This window comes from Gracilinanus agilis, chromosome 2, assembly GCF_016433145.1.
Source record: "Gracilinanus agilis isolate LMUSP501 chromosome 2, AgileGrace, whole genome shotgun sequence".
NCBI classification, from domain to species: domain Eukaryota; kingdom Metazoa; phylum Chordata; class Mammalia; order Didelphimorphia; family Didelphidae; genus Gracilinanus; species Gracilinanus agilis.
Genome location: NC_058131.1, coordinates 720,459,234 through 720,474,129, shown reverse-complemented (window position 1 = coordinate 720,474,129; position 14,896 = coordinate 720,459,234). Strand labels below are relative to the sequence as shown.

Sequence of the window (14,896 nt, the reverse complement as noted above, 5' to 3'; positions counted from 1 at the left end):
TAAGTGGCTCAGTGGACAGAGAGGCAGCCCTGGAGCCTGAATTCCAATCTGGCCCAAGATACTTTGTAGCTGTGTGACCCTGGGAAAGTCACTGAACCCCCACTGCATAGCTCTTGCCACTCTTCTGCCTTGGAACTGATAGATACTTAGTACAATTCTAAGACAGAACAAAATCCACTGGAGGCCAGGAAGACCCACGTTCAAATTCTTTGTCAGAAAGGGATTCGCTCCCTTAGCCTGGGCTTCCTCCTTTTGAAAAAGGGGTTAAGAAGGGCCTCTTCCTTCTGAGGGGGTTGTGAGAACCCCGTGAGACCGTGCTCAGAAGGCAGGCCGGGGGTGGCCAGTGTTCGCCTTCTGAAGGAGGAGGGAGAGGATGTGGGCCTGGGAAGGAAAACAAGAGCCGCCACAGCCACGGCCACGGCCACGGCCACCAAAGGTTTCTCCATGTAGTTGGGAAAAGCCAGCTGAAAGGAGTGCAGAAATGCCTCTCTCTGGATGGATGTCCTGGGAAAGCAGACGGGGGAGGGGGGGGGGCTGGAGGCCAGGGCAGCCTGGGGAGGCGTCTCTGTGCTCTCTCTGAGAGTGCTAACAAGCCTTTATTTCTACCCTTGCAGTGAGGAGACCCGAGAGGCCCTGGAAGCGGCCCTGAGGCAGCTGAGATGCACCTTTACATGGGGGCTGTTCAAGGAAGAGAAGGACATGGAGAGCTTGGAGGAGAAGGTCATCAATGATGTCGGGTTCCTCTGCCTTCAGTCAAAAGCCTCTGGGTACAACCTCCTGGCCTACCTGAAGCACCTGAAGGGGCAGGACCAGGACGCCCTGAGCTGCCTCCAGCAAGCAGAAGAGCTGACCCAGCAGGAGCACCCGGGCCAGGCTGACATCCGGAACCTGGTCACCTGGGGCAACTACGCCTGGCTCTACTACCGCATGGGCCAGCTGGAGGAGGCCCGGGCCTACCTGGACAAGGTGGCAGAGACGTGCACGAAGTTTGGGAGCCCGTACAGGATGGACTGCCCCGAGATAGACTGTGAGGAAGGCTGGGCCAGGCTCAAGTGCGGCAAGCTGTATGCAGGGCACTCCAAGGCCTGCTTCCAGAGGGCTCTGGAAGACGAGCCGGACAACGTAGAGCTCCGGGTGGGCTTGGCCATCGCGGCCTACTGTGAGTATGTTGTTGGCAAGTTCCAGAAGAGTCCCTTGTCCGAGCTCCTGAGGCAGACCATTGAGCTGGACCCTGACAACCATTACCTGAAAGCCCTTCAGGCCTTGAACCTCCAGAGGAGGAATGATAAGGCCAGAGGAGAGAAGATGATGGAAGAAGTCTTGGAAAAAGCCCAGGGTCCGGAGCTATTCCAGACCGCCGGCCAATTTTACCGGCACCAAAATAACCTGGAAAAAGCCCTCGCCCTGTTTAAGAAGGCCTTGGAGCTCCAGCCCGCCTCCGCCACTCTCTGCCACCAGATTGGGTGCTGTTATCGGAACCTGGCCAGCAAGCTCCTGTACAAGGAGGAAGTGGGGGAGCTGAGGGAGCCTGCGCTCCGAGAGAAGGTGACGGAGCTCAGGGAGCAGGCCCTCGAGTACCTGCAGAAAGCCGTGGATCTGAAGGGCTGCTACTGGAACATGCACACAGACCTTGCGGCCATGCATGCCATGCTGGGCCACTATGAGGAGGCCGAAGCCATCTTCCGGAAAGTGTTCTGTTCCGAGCGGCTCACGGACAAGGAGAGGCAGCAACTCTACCAGCGCTACGGCAACTTCCAGGAGTATTTCCTGGGCCAGGAGGACAGTGCCATCCACCACTACATCGAAGGTCTGAAAATACAAGAAGACACCGTCGAGTTGCAGAAAATGAAATCCAGACTGCAAATAGTGGCCAAGAAGCGGCTGTCCCAAAACCCATCGTCCCCGCAGGGCTGGAGGCTGCTGGGCTTCCTGGCCAAGCTGAATGGAGACGAGGCCCTCGCCATGGAGTACTACGAGAAAGCACTGGGCGGCTGGCTCCAATGCTCTGTCACAGGGGTTGGAAGTCTCTTTCCCATTCCTTCCCCTTCTGAGGCCAAGGCTACCTGTGAAGACAGAGCGGAGCGCCCAGGAGGCCATCCGTTCCCCTGGTCCAGTCATGGCGCCGCTCCTGTGCTCAACGGGGAGAACAACTCGGAGTAAGAAAGCCAGGAGGCCGAGGCTGCCTGTGAAGACGGACGGGTGTCCAGTCAGTCAGCCTTCCCTTCAAGGGCTACGAAGAGCGTCTCTTGCGGTGAAGAAGAGTGAGCAGGAAGGACTGGTAGCCTAGACTGGCTAGAGAGGTTTTGGGGATGTTGGCTGTGACGGCCAAGATGGCTTGACCTGGAGGCCGATTGTTCACGGGTCGCCTCCCTCTTGTCCCAGCGACATACCTGTGATTTTCTAGATATCAAGGACAAAAGGGGACGTAGCGACCTGAGGAAACTGTTTGGAGTTGGCCTAAGAGCTCTGCATTTCTTCTGTCTTTTCTGCTCCCAAACTGATGCCGTCCTCCACTGCACTGATAGCACTCTAAGTCCTCAAGTGGCTCCCCATTGCCCCCAAGGAATGCTGAAACTCAGCCTAGACTTTGATGAACTGCACAGTCCTTTCTCTGGACAGCTCACAGCAAATGGACATCATCTTTGACCCGAACTAGACACATCCTGAGTTCGCTCTTCTTTGAGTCTTTGCTCCTGAGGTTTCGGAGACGGCAAACCAAGGTTCCCCTGCCCCCACCTTCCATTTCCAGCTTTGGAAATCCCATCTGCCCTTTAACAGCAGCTCAGATGGAACGTTTGGCCTCATCCCCTAGCAGTTGGACAGAACTTCTCTCCCCTGAGTCTCTGGCAGCCCTCATCTGCATTTCTGGGTCTTATCCCTATGGTATAACCGGTGTTGTTCGTGCTTTTGCTCATCATGTGTAACTTATCTCCCCTCTTCTTCCTTTTTGACCTGGTAATATGCACTTTTTAGCATGGTGCTTGGCACACAGTAGGTGATTAATAAATGCTTATTCATTGACGAGGAAGTGGCCTGGTCATTTCATCCTCTAGCTTTAATAACTGTGTTTCCATGTACTAAATAAAGCATCTTATTCAGAGTGGGGTCCATTGCCTTTCCCAGAATGCCCAGGGGGTCCAGGACACAGAAAAGGGGGAGAAGGAGCCTTGACCTTAGTCCTCCCCACCATTATCCCCCAAACAAAGCAGACGAGGGCTCTTCTTCCTCCTTGGGCACACCTCTTGCCCTGTTTCTGCCTGCTTTCCATAGGATCGTCCTCACTTTTCTAACCCTCAGTGTTGGCTGTTCTCCATGTCAAATTGCCCCCTTCCAAGATGTCACCTTTCCTTCCCCTTCCACCCCCTTCCTTTCAGACTGCCTCCTGGGTTCCTTTTTATGGGGCAATTGAGGGAAAGAGTTCAGCCCAATTTGCCCTGAGTCCCAAGTCCCCCAAGGGTGTCCTGGTCCTTGAGAGAAGGCAACTCTAGCAGTGAGGCTTCAGACAGCCCTAGGACACATCTGGTCAGCCGTCCCATTCAGGAGGAGTCTCTGAAGAGTGGGCAAAAGCATTTAAAGATCATGGGACAGAGTTTGCCCAGAGCTTGGAAGGGCCCCATGAGAACGCCCAGTCCTTGGGGAAGTCACTTCCCCGGGCAGTTTCCACACTCTCCGAATGGTGGCATTGTACTAGATGACCTTTGAGACCCTCCTAGTTTCAAATCTGTGCCTCAATGGCCCCGATATGCCTATCCCACTTGACCAGTCAAAAGACACACACACACACACACACACACACACACACACACACACACACAGAGACAGAGAAAGAGAGAGAAGGAGGGAGGGAAAGAGTGAGAGAGAAAGAGGGAGGGAGGAAGAGAAAAGAGAGACAGAGAGACAGAGAGAGAGGAGAGACAGAGACAGAGAGAGAGAGAAGTAGGGAGGGAGGGAAAGAGTGAGAGAGAAAGAGGGAAGGAGGAAGAGAAAAGAGAGAGACAGAGACAGAGACAGAGAAGGAGGGAGGGAAAGAGAGAGAGAAAGAGAAAAGAGAGACAGAGACAGAGAGAGAGGAGAGAGAGACAGAGAGGAGAGACAGAGACAGAGAGACAGAGAAAGAGAGAGAAGGAGGGAGGGAGGGAAAGAGTGAGAGAGAAAGAGGGAGGGAAGAAGAGAAAAGAGAGAGACAGAGACAGAGAGAGAGAAAGAGGGAGGGAAAGAGAGAGAGAAAGAAAAAGACAGAGACAGAGGAGAGAGAGACAGAGAGACAGAGAGACAGAGAGACAGAGAGAGAGAAGGAGGGAGGGAGGGAAAGAGTGAGAGAGAAAGGGGGAGGGAGGAAGAGAAAAGAGAGAGACAGAGAGACAGACAGAGAGGAGGAGAGGGAATCATGTGATGTCACAGAATGAATTAAGATCACAGCAGAACCCACACCCAGACCTCCTGACCCTTGGGCTTTGCTGATCTTGACTCACTCTGCCTTCTCCCTAGCAATCAGATGGTTTTCTCACTGGCTCCAGCTTGATCGAAAAAGGAAACAAAGGGAAAACACCTTTTCCCCCCAACCCAAAGGAGATGGGCTGTCTGGGGTGGAAGGAGGGACAGTCAGAAATGATGATTCTCCAAAGATGCCTGAGAGGGCAGCGAATGTTCCCGCCCCCCAGGGGCAAGTCTTAATCGGGACCTGAAAGAACAGCAGAGATTCTTGGGGTGGCCTGAGGCTAGCTGGGGGGCCTTGGCCCAGCCCCAGACCATCTCTCCATCCTCTTCCATCTCTATGTCCTGAACCCACCCCTGGGTGGTGAGGAAGACCCTCCCTCCCGAGAGGCACTGCAGCTCTACAGGCGCACAATGGCTAAACTTGGGCACAGGGGATAAAACCAATGGAGAAGGGGGGAGCTGTGGGAGAGGAACATTGGATCTGCTCTAGGAGGGGGGGCCTCTGGGAACTGGGCTTTTTATTACAAGAGAGGCAGTGATGTGTGTGAAATGCCTGGGGAAAAAAGCAAGATGGGTAAGAGACACTCGTTTCTTTAAAAAGTTAAATGAGGGGCAGCTGGGTGGCTCAGTGGATTGAGAGTCAGGCCCAGAGACAGGAAGTCCTGGGTTCAAATCTAGAATCAGACACTTCCCAGCTATGTGACCCTGGGCCATGGCCTAGTCCTTACCACTCTTCTGCCTTAGAACCAATGCCCAGTGTTGATTCTAAGGCAAAAGGTAAGGGTTTAAAAAAAAATTAAATGAACAAATCTGGCCTCAGATACTTCCCGGCTGTGTGACCCTGGGCAAGTCACTTGACCCCCACTGCCTAGCCTTTACCACTCTTTTTCCTTGGAATCAATACACATTGTTTATTCTAAGACAGAATATAAGGGTTCAAAAATAAAAAGTTAAATGAAAAATAATTTTAATGAAGATTCATCAGAGTGAAGGTTGCCTTCACTGCCGCTAGGTGGCGATGTTGGATCTGAGACTGCCTGCCGCAGGCTTCAGGCAGAGAAGCCGCTCAAAAAAAGTTTTACTTCTGGCTTTTGTCTGGCCATCAGTCATTTGTAGGTCGAATCCTGCCCCTGGTCCCCACTCGAAGCTGCTTTCCCCTAACAAAGAGAAAAGTCCCTAAAGTGACAGTGTATGCAGCATCTCCCACCCATAGTCCCCCACCCCGAGCACTTGTCCCCAGAAAGACGTTCTTAATTATGGCTCTGCCTGCTGCAGGTACTCATGGGCCAAAGGAGAGGAGGAAGTAAATTAGGGAAAGCCCCGTTCCCTTGGCTCTGATTCTTTCTCACTTCCTTATTCCATTCCACTTTCTTCTTCTCTTTGTTTGTCTTTACTCTCACTTTCCTCTTTCCCCCTTCCTCTCCTCTTCTTCTTTCCTTCTTTCCTCCATCCTTCCTTCCCTCCTTCCCTATCTCCATTCCTTCCCCCTTTTCTTTCCTTCTTTCTTCCTTCTTTCTTTTTCTTTTCCTTTCTTTTTTTTGGGGGAAGGGCTTTCTTTGTAGCCCTAACACTTAGCCAGATGCCTGGCATGTAGGGGGTGTTTAATAAATGATTGTTGACTGACTAATGAAAAGAAAAGGATGAAAAACACACTAAAAGAAAGATATGGGAGCAGAGAAAGAAAAGGGAGAAGGAGTCCAAAAGAAAGTGGATACAGTTGGGGCCCAAAGGGCAGCTCTGAAACTCTCATGACACACGAGTCACTCTCACGAGTGACTCTGGGTTCTCGCCCTCATTTTTTATCCAGCCCCCATCCAGGAACCCGAGACAATTATGCCCCTGTTGCCAGAGACCAACAACACTCCAGTGGCCAAGCAGCTGGTCCATTACATTACAAAGGAAAGTTTTTTTAATTTTACATTTTTTATTTGTTAGAATATTTTTCCATGGTTATTCATAATTCATATTCTTTCCCTTCCCTTCCAGCCACCCCCTCCCCATAGCCAACATGCAATTCCACTGGGTTTTACATGTGTCATTGATCAAGACCTAATTCCATATTGTTGATACTTGCACTAGAGTGATTGCTTAGAGTCTACATCCCCATTCATATCCTCATTGAATCATGTGATCAAGCAGTTGTTTTTCTTCTGTGTTTCTGCTCCCATAGTTCTTCCTCTGAATGTGGCTAGTTTGCTTTCTCATAAGTCCCTCAGGATTGTCCTGGCTCATTGCATTGTTACTAGTAGTAAAGTCAGTTACATTGGATTGTGCTACAATGTATCCGTCTCTGTGTACAATGTTCTCCTGGTTCTGCTCCTTTCACTCTGCATCAGTTCCTGGAGGTTGTTCCAGTTCACATGGAATTAGAGGAAAGCTTTCGGAAAAGAAAAAGAACCCAGAATACAGGCCTGGCCCTCCCCTGGCTAAGTAACCATCAGTTCCATTTTAGCAATGATTTGGGAATCCCTGATTTTATGATTCTGGCATTTCCTGAACCAAAGTCAAACCCAATCCATGAGAATCCAAGAAAATGGAGCATTGAAGGTAGAAGGAAAAAAAAATTATCTCACTTTGAGGACCCCCAAATAAATCACTTTAATTCTGTATCCATTTACACATTTTTTTCTCCCTTTGTCCTATTAATTATTTACACAAAGACTATCGATTGACTAGCTCATTTGGGTCAATTGCCTTTTTCCTTTTAATTCAACAAACTGAGGATAATTTTGAGGCAGTGTAGTACTGTGCAAAGAATGCTGGGTCTAGAATCAGAGTCCTGGGTACCCATGATCCTTGAGGCTTCCTGTGGCCCTCCCAACATCATCCCCTTTACTAAGGAAGGCAGTCCTATAGTCCCAAAGGGGAAGAAGGAGAGGGAAAAAGAGGAGGAAGAAAGACGAAAAGAAAGAGAGAAAAAGAAAGAGAAAGAAGGAAAGAAATAAAGAAGGGAGGGAGGGAGGGAAAAGCTGCAAAGGTCTATGGTGAGGACTAATTCCCATACAAAATTCTATGGAGATAAGAGGGATGGGGCAGACAGAATTAAGAAGCAGAGAGCTCTTTCCCTGGATGGGGCTTCAGGGCTTACCAGGCCTGGGAAAGGTCCATGAGCCTTGAGGAAAGGAGCTGGTGCCTCAGCTGCCTTCAGCTCGTTTCTTGCGCCAACATGCTGTTAGATGAGGTTACAGAGGGGCTAGAGGCTGGTGGGGGCGGACTGCAGAGATCAGAGAGTCATGGGATCACACACTTATAGCTGGCAGGCTCAGCCCCCTCCTTTTACAGATGAGAAAAGGAGGCCGAGGCAAGTTTAAGTGACCTGCCCAAGGTTACACGGTTTCTTTATGTCTGAGGCAGGATTCAAACTCATCTGCCTGATTTCAAGCCTTGTCCTCTATCCACGGCACTGCCTAGCTGACTAAAATTGGGCGTCAGGGGCCCTTCTGGGGCTGCAGTGGAGGCCCGGCTCACTTTGGGAGGCAGGCAGGAGAGACCCGAAGACAAAAGCCTCCTGGGCCTCTCGCTCTCTGGCTGGGGAAGTTTCTCCCATCCCAGCCTTCTTTGTGTGCGCAATGAGGGCAATGCCTGCGAAACCGACCTTGCCAGGCTGCTGAGGCTCCTGGGAGCTCATAAAGCACTGCACCAGTGAGAACCACTGCTGTTATTATTGTCATTATGAGCTGATGCGGCTGGAATTGGTGCACAGGAAACAGCTTGCGCTTCTGCTTCGACATCCACGGCTCTGTCGACCACCCGTCCGATCGGCCCATGGAGGGCCGAGTCGTTTCTGTCCTGTACCTAGCAGAGAGGGAGCGGGGCGTTTGTTGTCCAAGGCTGGCAGCCCTCCACTTTGCTGCCCTTCGGGGCCCTGCCTTCCTTCCCCGTCCTGTCCTCCCAGCCCTCCCCTGCTCCTCTCCTTGGCTGAGTGGCCTTTGCTGGGCTGCCCTCTGGAGATCAGCCTTAAAGCGGATGCTCCTCTGGCTTACAGACGCCATCTTGTGGGAGGCTCCCAACAACTCTGGGGGGCAGCCGCTGCAGGAACGAATGCTCCCATTTCACAGCACCCTCGGAGGGGCCAAGTGCTCACAGATCCAGGGCCGCATAGCCAAGGAATGTCAGAAGGGACATTTGAACTCAGATCCGCTTCTGGGGCCCGTGCTTCTCTGCCTATGACGGCTTCTCTGCAGCCCACAGGCTTTTGGGGAAGGCCGGTATGATGGAAGACAGCAACCCAGGAAACCTGGTGATTCCCAGCCTGCCAGAGTGGGAGCTCCTTGGGAGAGACACACCCTGAGCCAAGACCTGCCACCCCAGGTGCAGAGTCTATAGGGAGCATCACTGCTGGTTCGTTTGGACCCAGGATTCCCTTAGCAAGGGAGATGCAGCCATGGAAAGCCTTAGACTCAGAGATCGGACAAGGTTGTTTTTGTTGCCGCCTCTTTGTGACCCCATTCAGGTTTTTCTTGGCAAAGATACTGGAGTGGTTTGCCATTTTCTTCTCCACCTCACTTTACAGATAAGGAAACTGAGGGAAACAGGGCTAAGTGACTTGTCCAGGGTCACACAGATGCTAAGTATCTAAGGTTGGACTTGAACTCATGAAGACGAGTCTTCCTAGTTCCATGCCCAGCACTCTGGGCAGTGTGGAGCTACCTACAGGCTATGTCAGAAGGTGGGACTTGAACCCAAGCCCTCCACTCCAGCTCATGGATTCCTGATTTCCTCAGCTCAAGCACCACTTTCTGTAGCAAGTACTATCCCTATAGTACTTAGCATCTCCACCATGATTACTTTGTATCTCTGTAGTATACAGCTAGATAAACGCGCATACACACAGCATAACGTGCTTCCATTGGCCCCACCCAAGCCACATCTGGGTTGTGTTCTGTTCTTCTGGGGTGCAGTAACTCACTTCCCAGTTCTATTGTATTATTTTACATTGGATTCACTCTTACAAAAGGGAGATTTTCTTCAAAGATGTGGCAAGCCAATATGACAGTAAAGGAAAATTACATTTATTTATTTATTTTTAACTTTTTTAAACCGTTAACTTCTGTGTATTAGCTCTTAGGTGGAAGAGTGGTAAGGGTGGGCAATGGGGGTCAAGTGACTTGCCCAGGGTCACACAGCTGGGAAGTGTCTGAGGTCATTTTTGAACCCAGGACCTCCTGTCTCTAGGCCTGACTCTCCATCCACTGAGCTACCCAGCTGCCCTAAAGGAAAATTATAAATGTTGGAAGGAATGTGGCAAAATTGGAACATTAATGCATTGCTGGTGGAGTTGTGAACTGATCCATCCATTCTGGAAGGCAATTTGGAACTATGCCCAGAGGGCTTTAAAAGACTGTCTGCCCTTTGATCCAGCCATAACACTGCTGGGTTTGTATCCCAAAGAGATTAAAAAAAAAAAAAAAAAAAGTCTGCACAAAAATGTTTATAGCCTCGCTCTTTGTGGTGACAAAAAAACAACAACAACTGGAAAATGAGGGGTGTCCATCAATTGGGGGGAATGGCTGAACAAACTGTGGTATTTGCTGGTGATGGAATATTATTGTGCTGAAAGGAATCATGAACTGGAGGAATTCCATGTGAACTGGAAAGACTTCCAGGAATTGATGCAGAGTGAAAGGAGCATAACCAGGAGAACATTGTACACAGAGATGGATACATTGTAGCACAATCAAATGTAACTGACTTTGCTACTAGCAGCGATGCAATGACCCAGGACAATCCTGAGGGACTTATGAGAAAGAATGTATCCACATCCAGAGAAAGAACTGTGGGAGCAGGAATGTAGAAGAAAAACATAGGATCAATCACTCGGTTATATGAGTACATGGTTTGGGGTTGTGGTTTTGAAAGAGCACTTTATTACTAAAATGAATAATATGAAAATAGGTTTTGAGTAATAAGACATGTATGACCCAGTGGAATTGCTTGTCAGCTCCAGGAGGGGGGAGGGAGAGAAAATGAATCTTGTAACTATGGAAAAATATCCTTAAAAATGAATAAAATAAAGATGTGGCAAGGACAGATTTACAAACACTTTCCCCACTACCTCGGGGCATAATCCTCCAAGCATGCTACAAATGGCCTCGGTTTCTGGGGACCACAAAGAGATAAGGCTTATAGCTTAGTTCCAGGCATATGTAACACTAGTGCAGCCAAGTTCAAGTCCACAGCCCTGCTGGGCTGGCATCCTGCTGAGATCCTTAGGATTCTTTAGAGCTTTGAGACTGGGCTGCTTGTAACAACTCGCCTGAATTCCTGGATCCTGTCATTTCCCAAACCAGAGAAGGACCTGAGCCCGTTTCTTGGGGTGCCAAGGCTAAAGGGAGGAGGGAGGAGGCAACCTTGGTGCTGTCCTCTCTTCCCACATGGTCTCACATTCATTTTCACTCAAACACGGAATCAGGTTGTATCTTGTATTCAGACAATTCCTCCTACACAGTCAATGGAAAGATGCTAATCCCAACCCCATAGGAGGCCACCACAGAATGTTCATGAATGCTTCCAAGAGCAGCCCCCTAACATCTTCTGCTTGGGCAATGGCATCCTAGGTGGCCAAGGAATGTTCCAAACTGCTTTTACAATAAGCTCATAGACCTGTATTTGGAAGGGACCTCTGAGCCAATATCACCATTTACAGATAGGGAAACTGAGGCCATAAGAAATTGAATAAATCAGATACTTCCTAGCTGCGTGACCCTGGGTAAGTCACTTAACCCCCACTGCTTAAGCCCTTACCTCTCTTCTGCCTTGGAACCAATACACAGTATTGCTTCTAAGGCAGAAGGTGAGGGTTTAAAAAAAAAAAAGAAAGAAATTGAGTGAATGGACTCAGAGAGTCCCCCTGGTAGACTGGATTCGTGGAGGGCCTGGACAGTTTCACTGATGTTTTTGTGCCTAGATAATAATAGCTCGCATTTATCCAGCTTCATCTGTCAAGCCCTTTACAAATATGATCTCATTCGATTCTCACCCCGACCCTAAAGTGGTAGGTGCTACTATTACCCTCCTTTTACAGAAGAGGAAACTGAGGCAGGCAGTGGTTAAGTGATTTGCCCAGGGTGTCTGTGTCGAAGCTGGGATGGCACCAAGTGGGACCTTGAGAAATGCTTGTCGATGGGCTGATAACTAGGATACAGCAGGGACACCTTTCCTGACTGCCCCCAGCTGCTGGTGTCCCTCTGAATGACCCATCTGAGTTTATGTTTGTTTTGTGCAGACTTTGAAGTGAACTGAAATCGATCGGGAAGCACAACAATGAAAACAGCGACGCCTGGAAAAAGTTGTTTGTGTTGTTTTGTCGAGGGCTACAGGTAGCTTGATGTAGAGAGCATCTTGCCTGAAGTCAGGAGGGCTCCTCTTCCTGAGTTCAAATCTGACCTCAGCCACTTCCTAGCTGGGTGACCCTGGGCAAGTCACCAAATCCCACTTGCCTCAGTTTCCTAATTTGTCAAACAAGTAGAAGAAGGAAATGGCAAACCACTTCATTTTTTTTTTTTTTGCCAAGAAAATCCCAAATGGTGTTGCAAAGAGTCAGAGATGACTGAAAACAAACAAACAAACAACATGGGAAAAGCTAAAGACAGGAAAACCAAGAGCTAATTAAGAGGGAAGGTCCTGACTTTAAGGGGGCTGGAAAAGATTTCTTTCATTTATCTATCTATCTATCTATCTATCTATCTATCTATCTATCTATCTACTCACTCACTTATTTCTTTCTTTCTTTCTCTACTTATTTATTCATTCATTCATTCATTCATTTATCTATTCATTCATTTATTTATTTGTACATTCATTCATTCATTTGTTTATTTATTTATTTACTTTTTTTTTTTTTTAAAAACCCTTAACTTCTGTGTATTGGCTCCTTGGTGGAAGAGTGGTAAGGGTGGGCCATGGGGGTCCAGTGACTTGCCCAGGGTCACACAGCTGGGAAGTGTCTGAGGCCAGCTTTGAACCCAAGCTCTAAGCCTGACTCTCCATCCACTGAGCTACTCAGCTGCCCCCTGGAAAAGATTTCTTGTAGAAGGTGGGATTTTAGCTGGGACTTGAAGGAAGCTCAGAGGTCTTGAGGCAGAGATGACTCAGAGTCGTCCTAGTACTGCTACACCCTTCTTGGGGAACTATGGGTAAAACTTGTCCCCTGCTGGACTCTGGGTTTCCTCATAGGTCAAGGGGGGGTGGTTGGGTTGGGTTTGGTTTTTTCTTGTCTTGTTTTTGCTACTTAAAGTCTTCTACCCAGATTGCATGCTACAGTGGAATCAACAGAGACTGGAGTCAAAAGATCTGGGTTCAAATCCTACATCTGATGGCTTGTTACCTCCGGCAAATCACTTAAAGATCTTCTTGTTAAGTTCCTCAACTGTAAAATGAGGGGGTTTGAGAGCCTCTGAGACACCTTAATTCAATTCAATCAACGTGTAGTAAGTGCTGACTATAGGCCAGGCACTATGCCAAGCTCTAGAGAGGCACGAAGAGGCAAAAGACAGTGCCTGCCTTCAAGGGGCTTCATTCCAAGGCCCACAAATACAGACACAGCTAGCCAAGTGGGAAATAAGTAGGAGGGGGAAGGCATAGCATTAGGAGGGAGCCTACCACAGTCTGGGATTCCACATTTCACTCCCTTTCCGGTTGTCTGGGTTCTTAGTTCTGCTCTAGAATTCTCCGTTCTATGAAGGTTCTAATCTGGGGTTCAACGTTCCTTTCACTCTCACCACAGAATGTTCTAATTATGCTGATTCATCCTTCGGGCCTGTCTGACTCTCTGGACCCCATTTGGGGTTTTCTTGGGCAAAGATAGTGTCCCGGTTTGCCACTTCTGTCTTGGGCTCATTTTAAAGATGAGGAAACTGAGGCAAACTTGGACAGCTAGGTGACACCCACTCGTGGGGCTCGAGTCAGGAAGACCTGAGTTTAAATCTGGCCGCAGACATTTCCTGGCCGTGTGAACCTGTTTGCCTCAGTTTCCTCATCTTTAAAATGAGCCGGAGACCCAAGTGGTAAATCACTGCAGCATCTTGGCCCCCCAAAGGGGGTCGGGGAGGGTCGGACACCACTGAAAACCGACTGAGCAACAAAAAACGGAGGCAGACAGGGTACAGTGACTTGCCCAAGGCCACACAGCTAGCAAGTCCTGACCCCAAACCCCTTGGGCTGGGACGATCTCTTTTCTGACTTTCTGCCTTTCCGTCCACTCTACCGTTCTAAGCTTCTGCCCAGCTCAGCCATTTTCGGCTCTAAAGTTCCTTCTGCGCTCACAGTCCGGCTTCTGCTTCCTGCGGCTTCTACTACTTGGGACGGTCAGCTCGCATCCCTTTATAGTCCGACACACAGGGCTCCAGAGCTCCAAAGTTCGAACGCCCTGCGTTCTCGGACGGCCCACGTTCCAGGCGGGATCTAGAGCTCCCGGGACGATCCGAGCTCCAACGTTCCAAAGGCCGTCCCAGCCTGGCCACCTAACGCGGCCGAGGGTGCTGACCGGGGGCGCCCCCGCTTCCCTCCCGAGGCCCCGCCCCGAGCCGGACTGACGGAGCACGCTGGGGGCCGCGCCTGCTGGAGACGGCGAGTCACGGGCGGCGGAGGGCTGGCCGACCGGCGCCGGCGCTGCTGATTGGCGGCCCCGGGGATAGCCTGAGCCGGGTTCTGAGAAGCTGGGGCTGGGGCTGGGGCTGGGGCTGCCCCTCTTTAGCCCCTGCCTCCCGCCTCCCGGTTCCTACTCGGCCAGAACCTCCCGCTACGCGCGCCGGTGCGGGCCCCCGTCCGTGTTTCAGGTGAGTCCGCAGCCCGGAGAGGACGGCCGGCGTGGGGGGCGGCGCAGGATCCCGGGGCTCGCGCTGGAGCCGCGCTGGAGCCGCGCTGAGGGCGCCTCGCTGAAGTTCTCTCTGCCGCAGCTGGCCGCTCTGCGAGGCGGCGCGGGCTGCCCTCTCGAAAGCGCCGCCAAAGGCCGTTCCAGCTCGGAGCTCTGGCCGCCACTGGCGAGGCAGCGAGCAGCCCGCAGCCTCAGTTTCCCTTTGAAAAGGAAAGGTTGGACTCGCTGCACTGTAGGAAGGGGTCGACGTGTGTGTGTGTGTGTGTGTATGTGTGTGTGTGTGTGTGTGTGTGTGTGTGTGTGTGTGTGTGTGTGTGTGTGTGCCACTAGGTTTTCCTCGCCTCGAAGTTCTTTTGCTTCGGTTTCTTGGTGCCTCCAATCCAGATCCTCCCCCTTTGCTCTTCATGGAAATTCTGGCAGGACAACCTGGGCTTCTTGGAGCTTGGAAGCTTCTCCAGCGATTCTCTCCAGCCCTTTGGAAAGCCTTTCCAAGTAAAGTGGAGACTTTCTGCAGGGCTTCTGGGAAGGCTGATCCACGCACAGATAAAGCGGATCTGGGAGGGGAGGCGGGGGAGTACGGAGACCCACTGACCGACTTAAGCAGTTGGGTTTAATGGTGCCTGTAGTCACCTCCCCAGCTTTTTT

The 14,896-nt window shown here is 50.5% G+C and overlaps 1 protein-coding gene and 1 long non-coding RNA gene across 2 annotated transcripts in view; both read left to right on the top strand.

Moving 5' to 3' along the window:
* The first annotated feature begins 495 nt into the window (after nt 1-495).
* LOC123234445 (interferon-induced protein with tetratricopeptide repeats 2-like) lies at nt 496-2,160 on the top strand. The gene has a single exon (XM_044660345.1). The coding sequence runs from the start codon at nt 496-498 to the stop codon at nt 2,158-2,160; it is 1,665 nt and encodes a 554-aa protein (XP_044516280.1).
* An 11,965-nt stretch (nt 2,161-14,125) lies between these two features.
* Nucleotides 14,126-14,896, top strand: part of LOC123236550 — an 8,679-nt gene continuing 7,908 nt past the window's right edge. The window contains exon 1 of the long non-coding RNA XR_006505427.1: nt 14,126-14,213. This is a non-coding gene — a long non-coding RNA (uncharacterized LOC123236550). The remainder of the gene's footprint in view (nt 14,214-14,896) is intronic.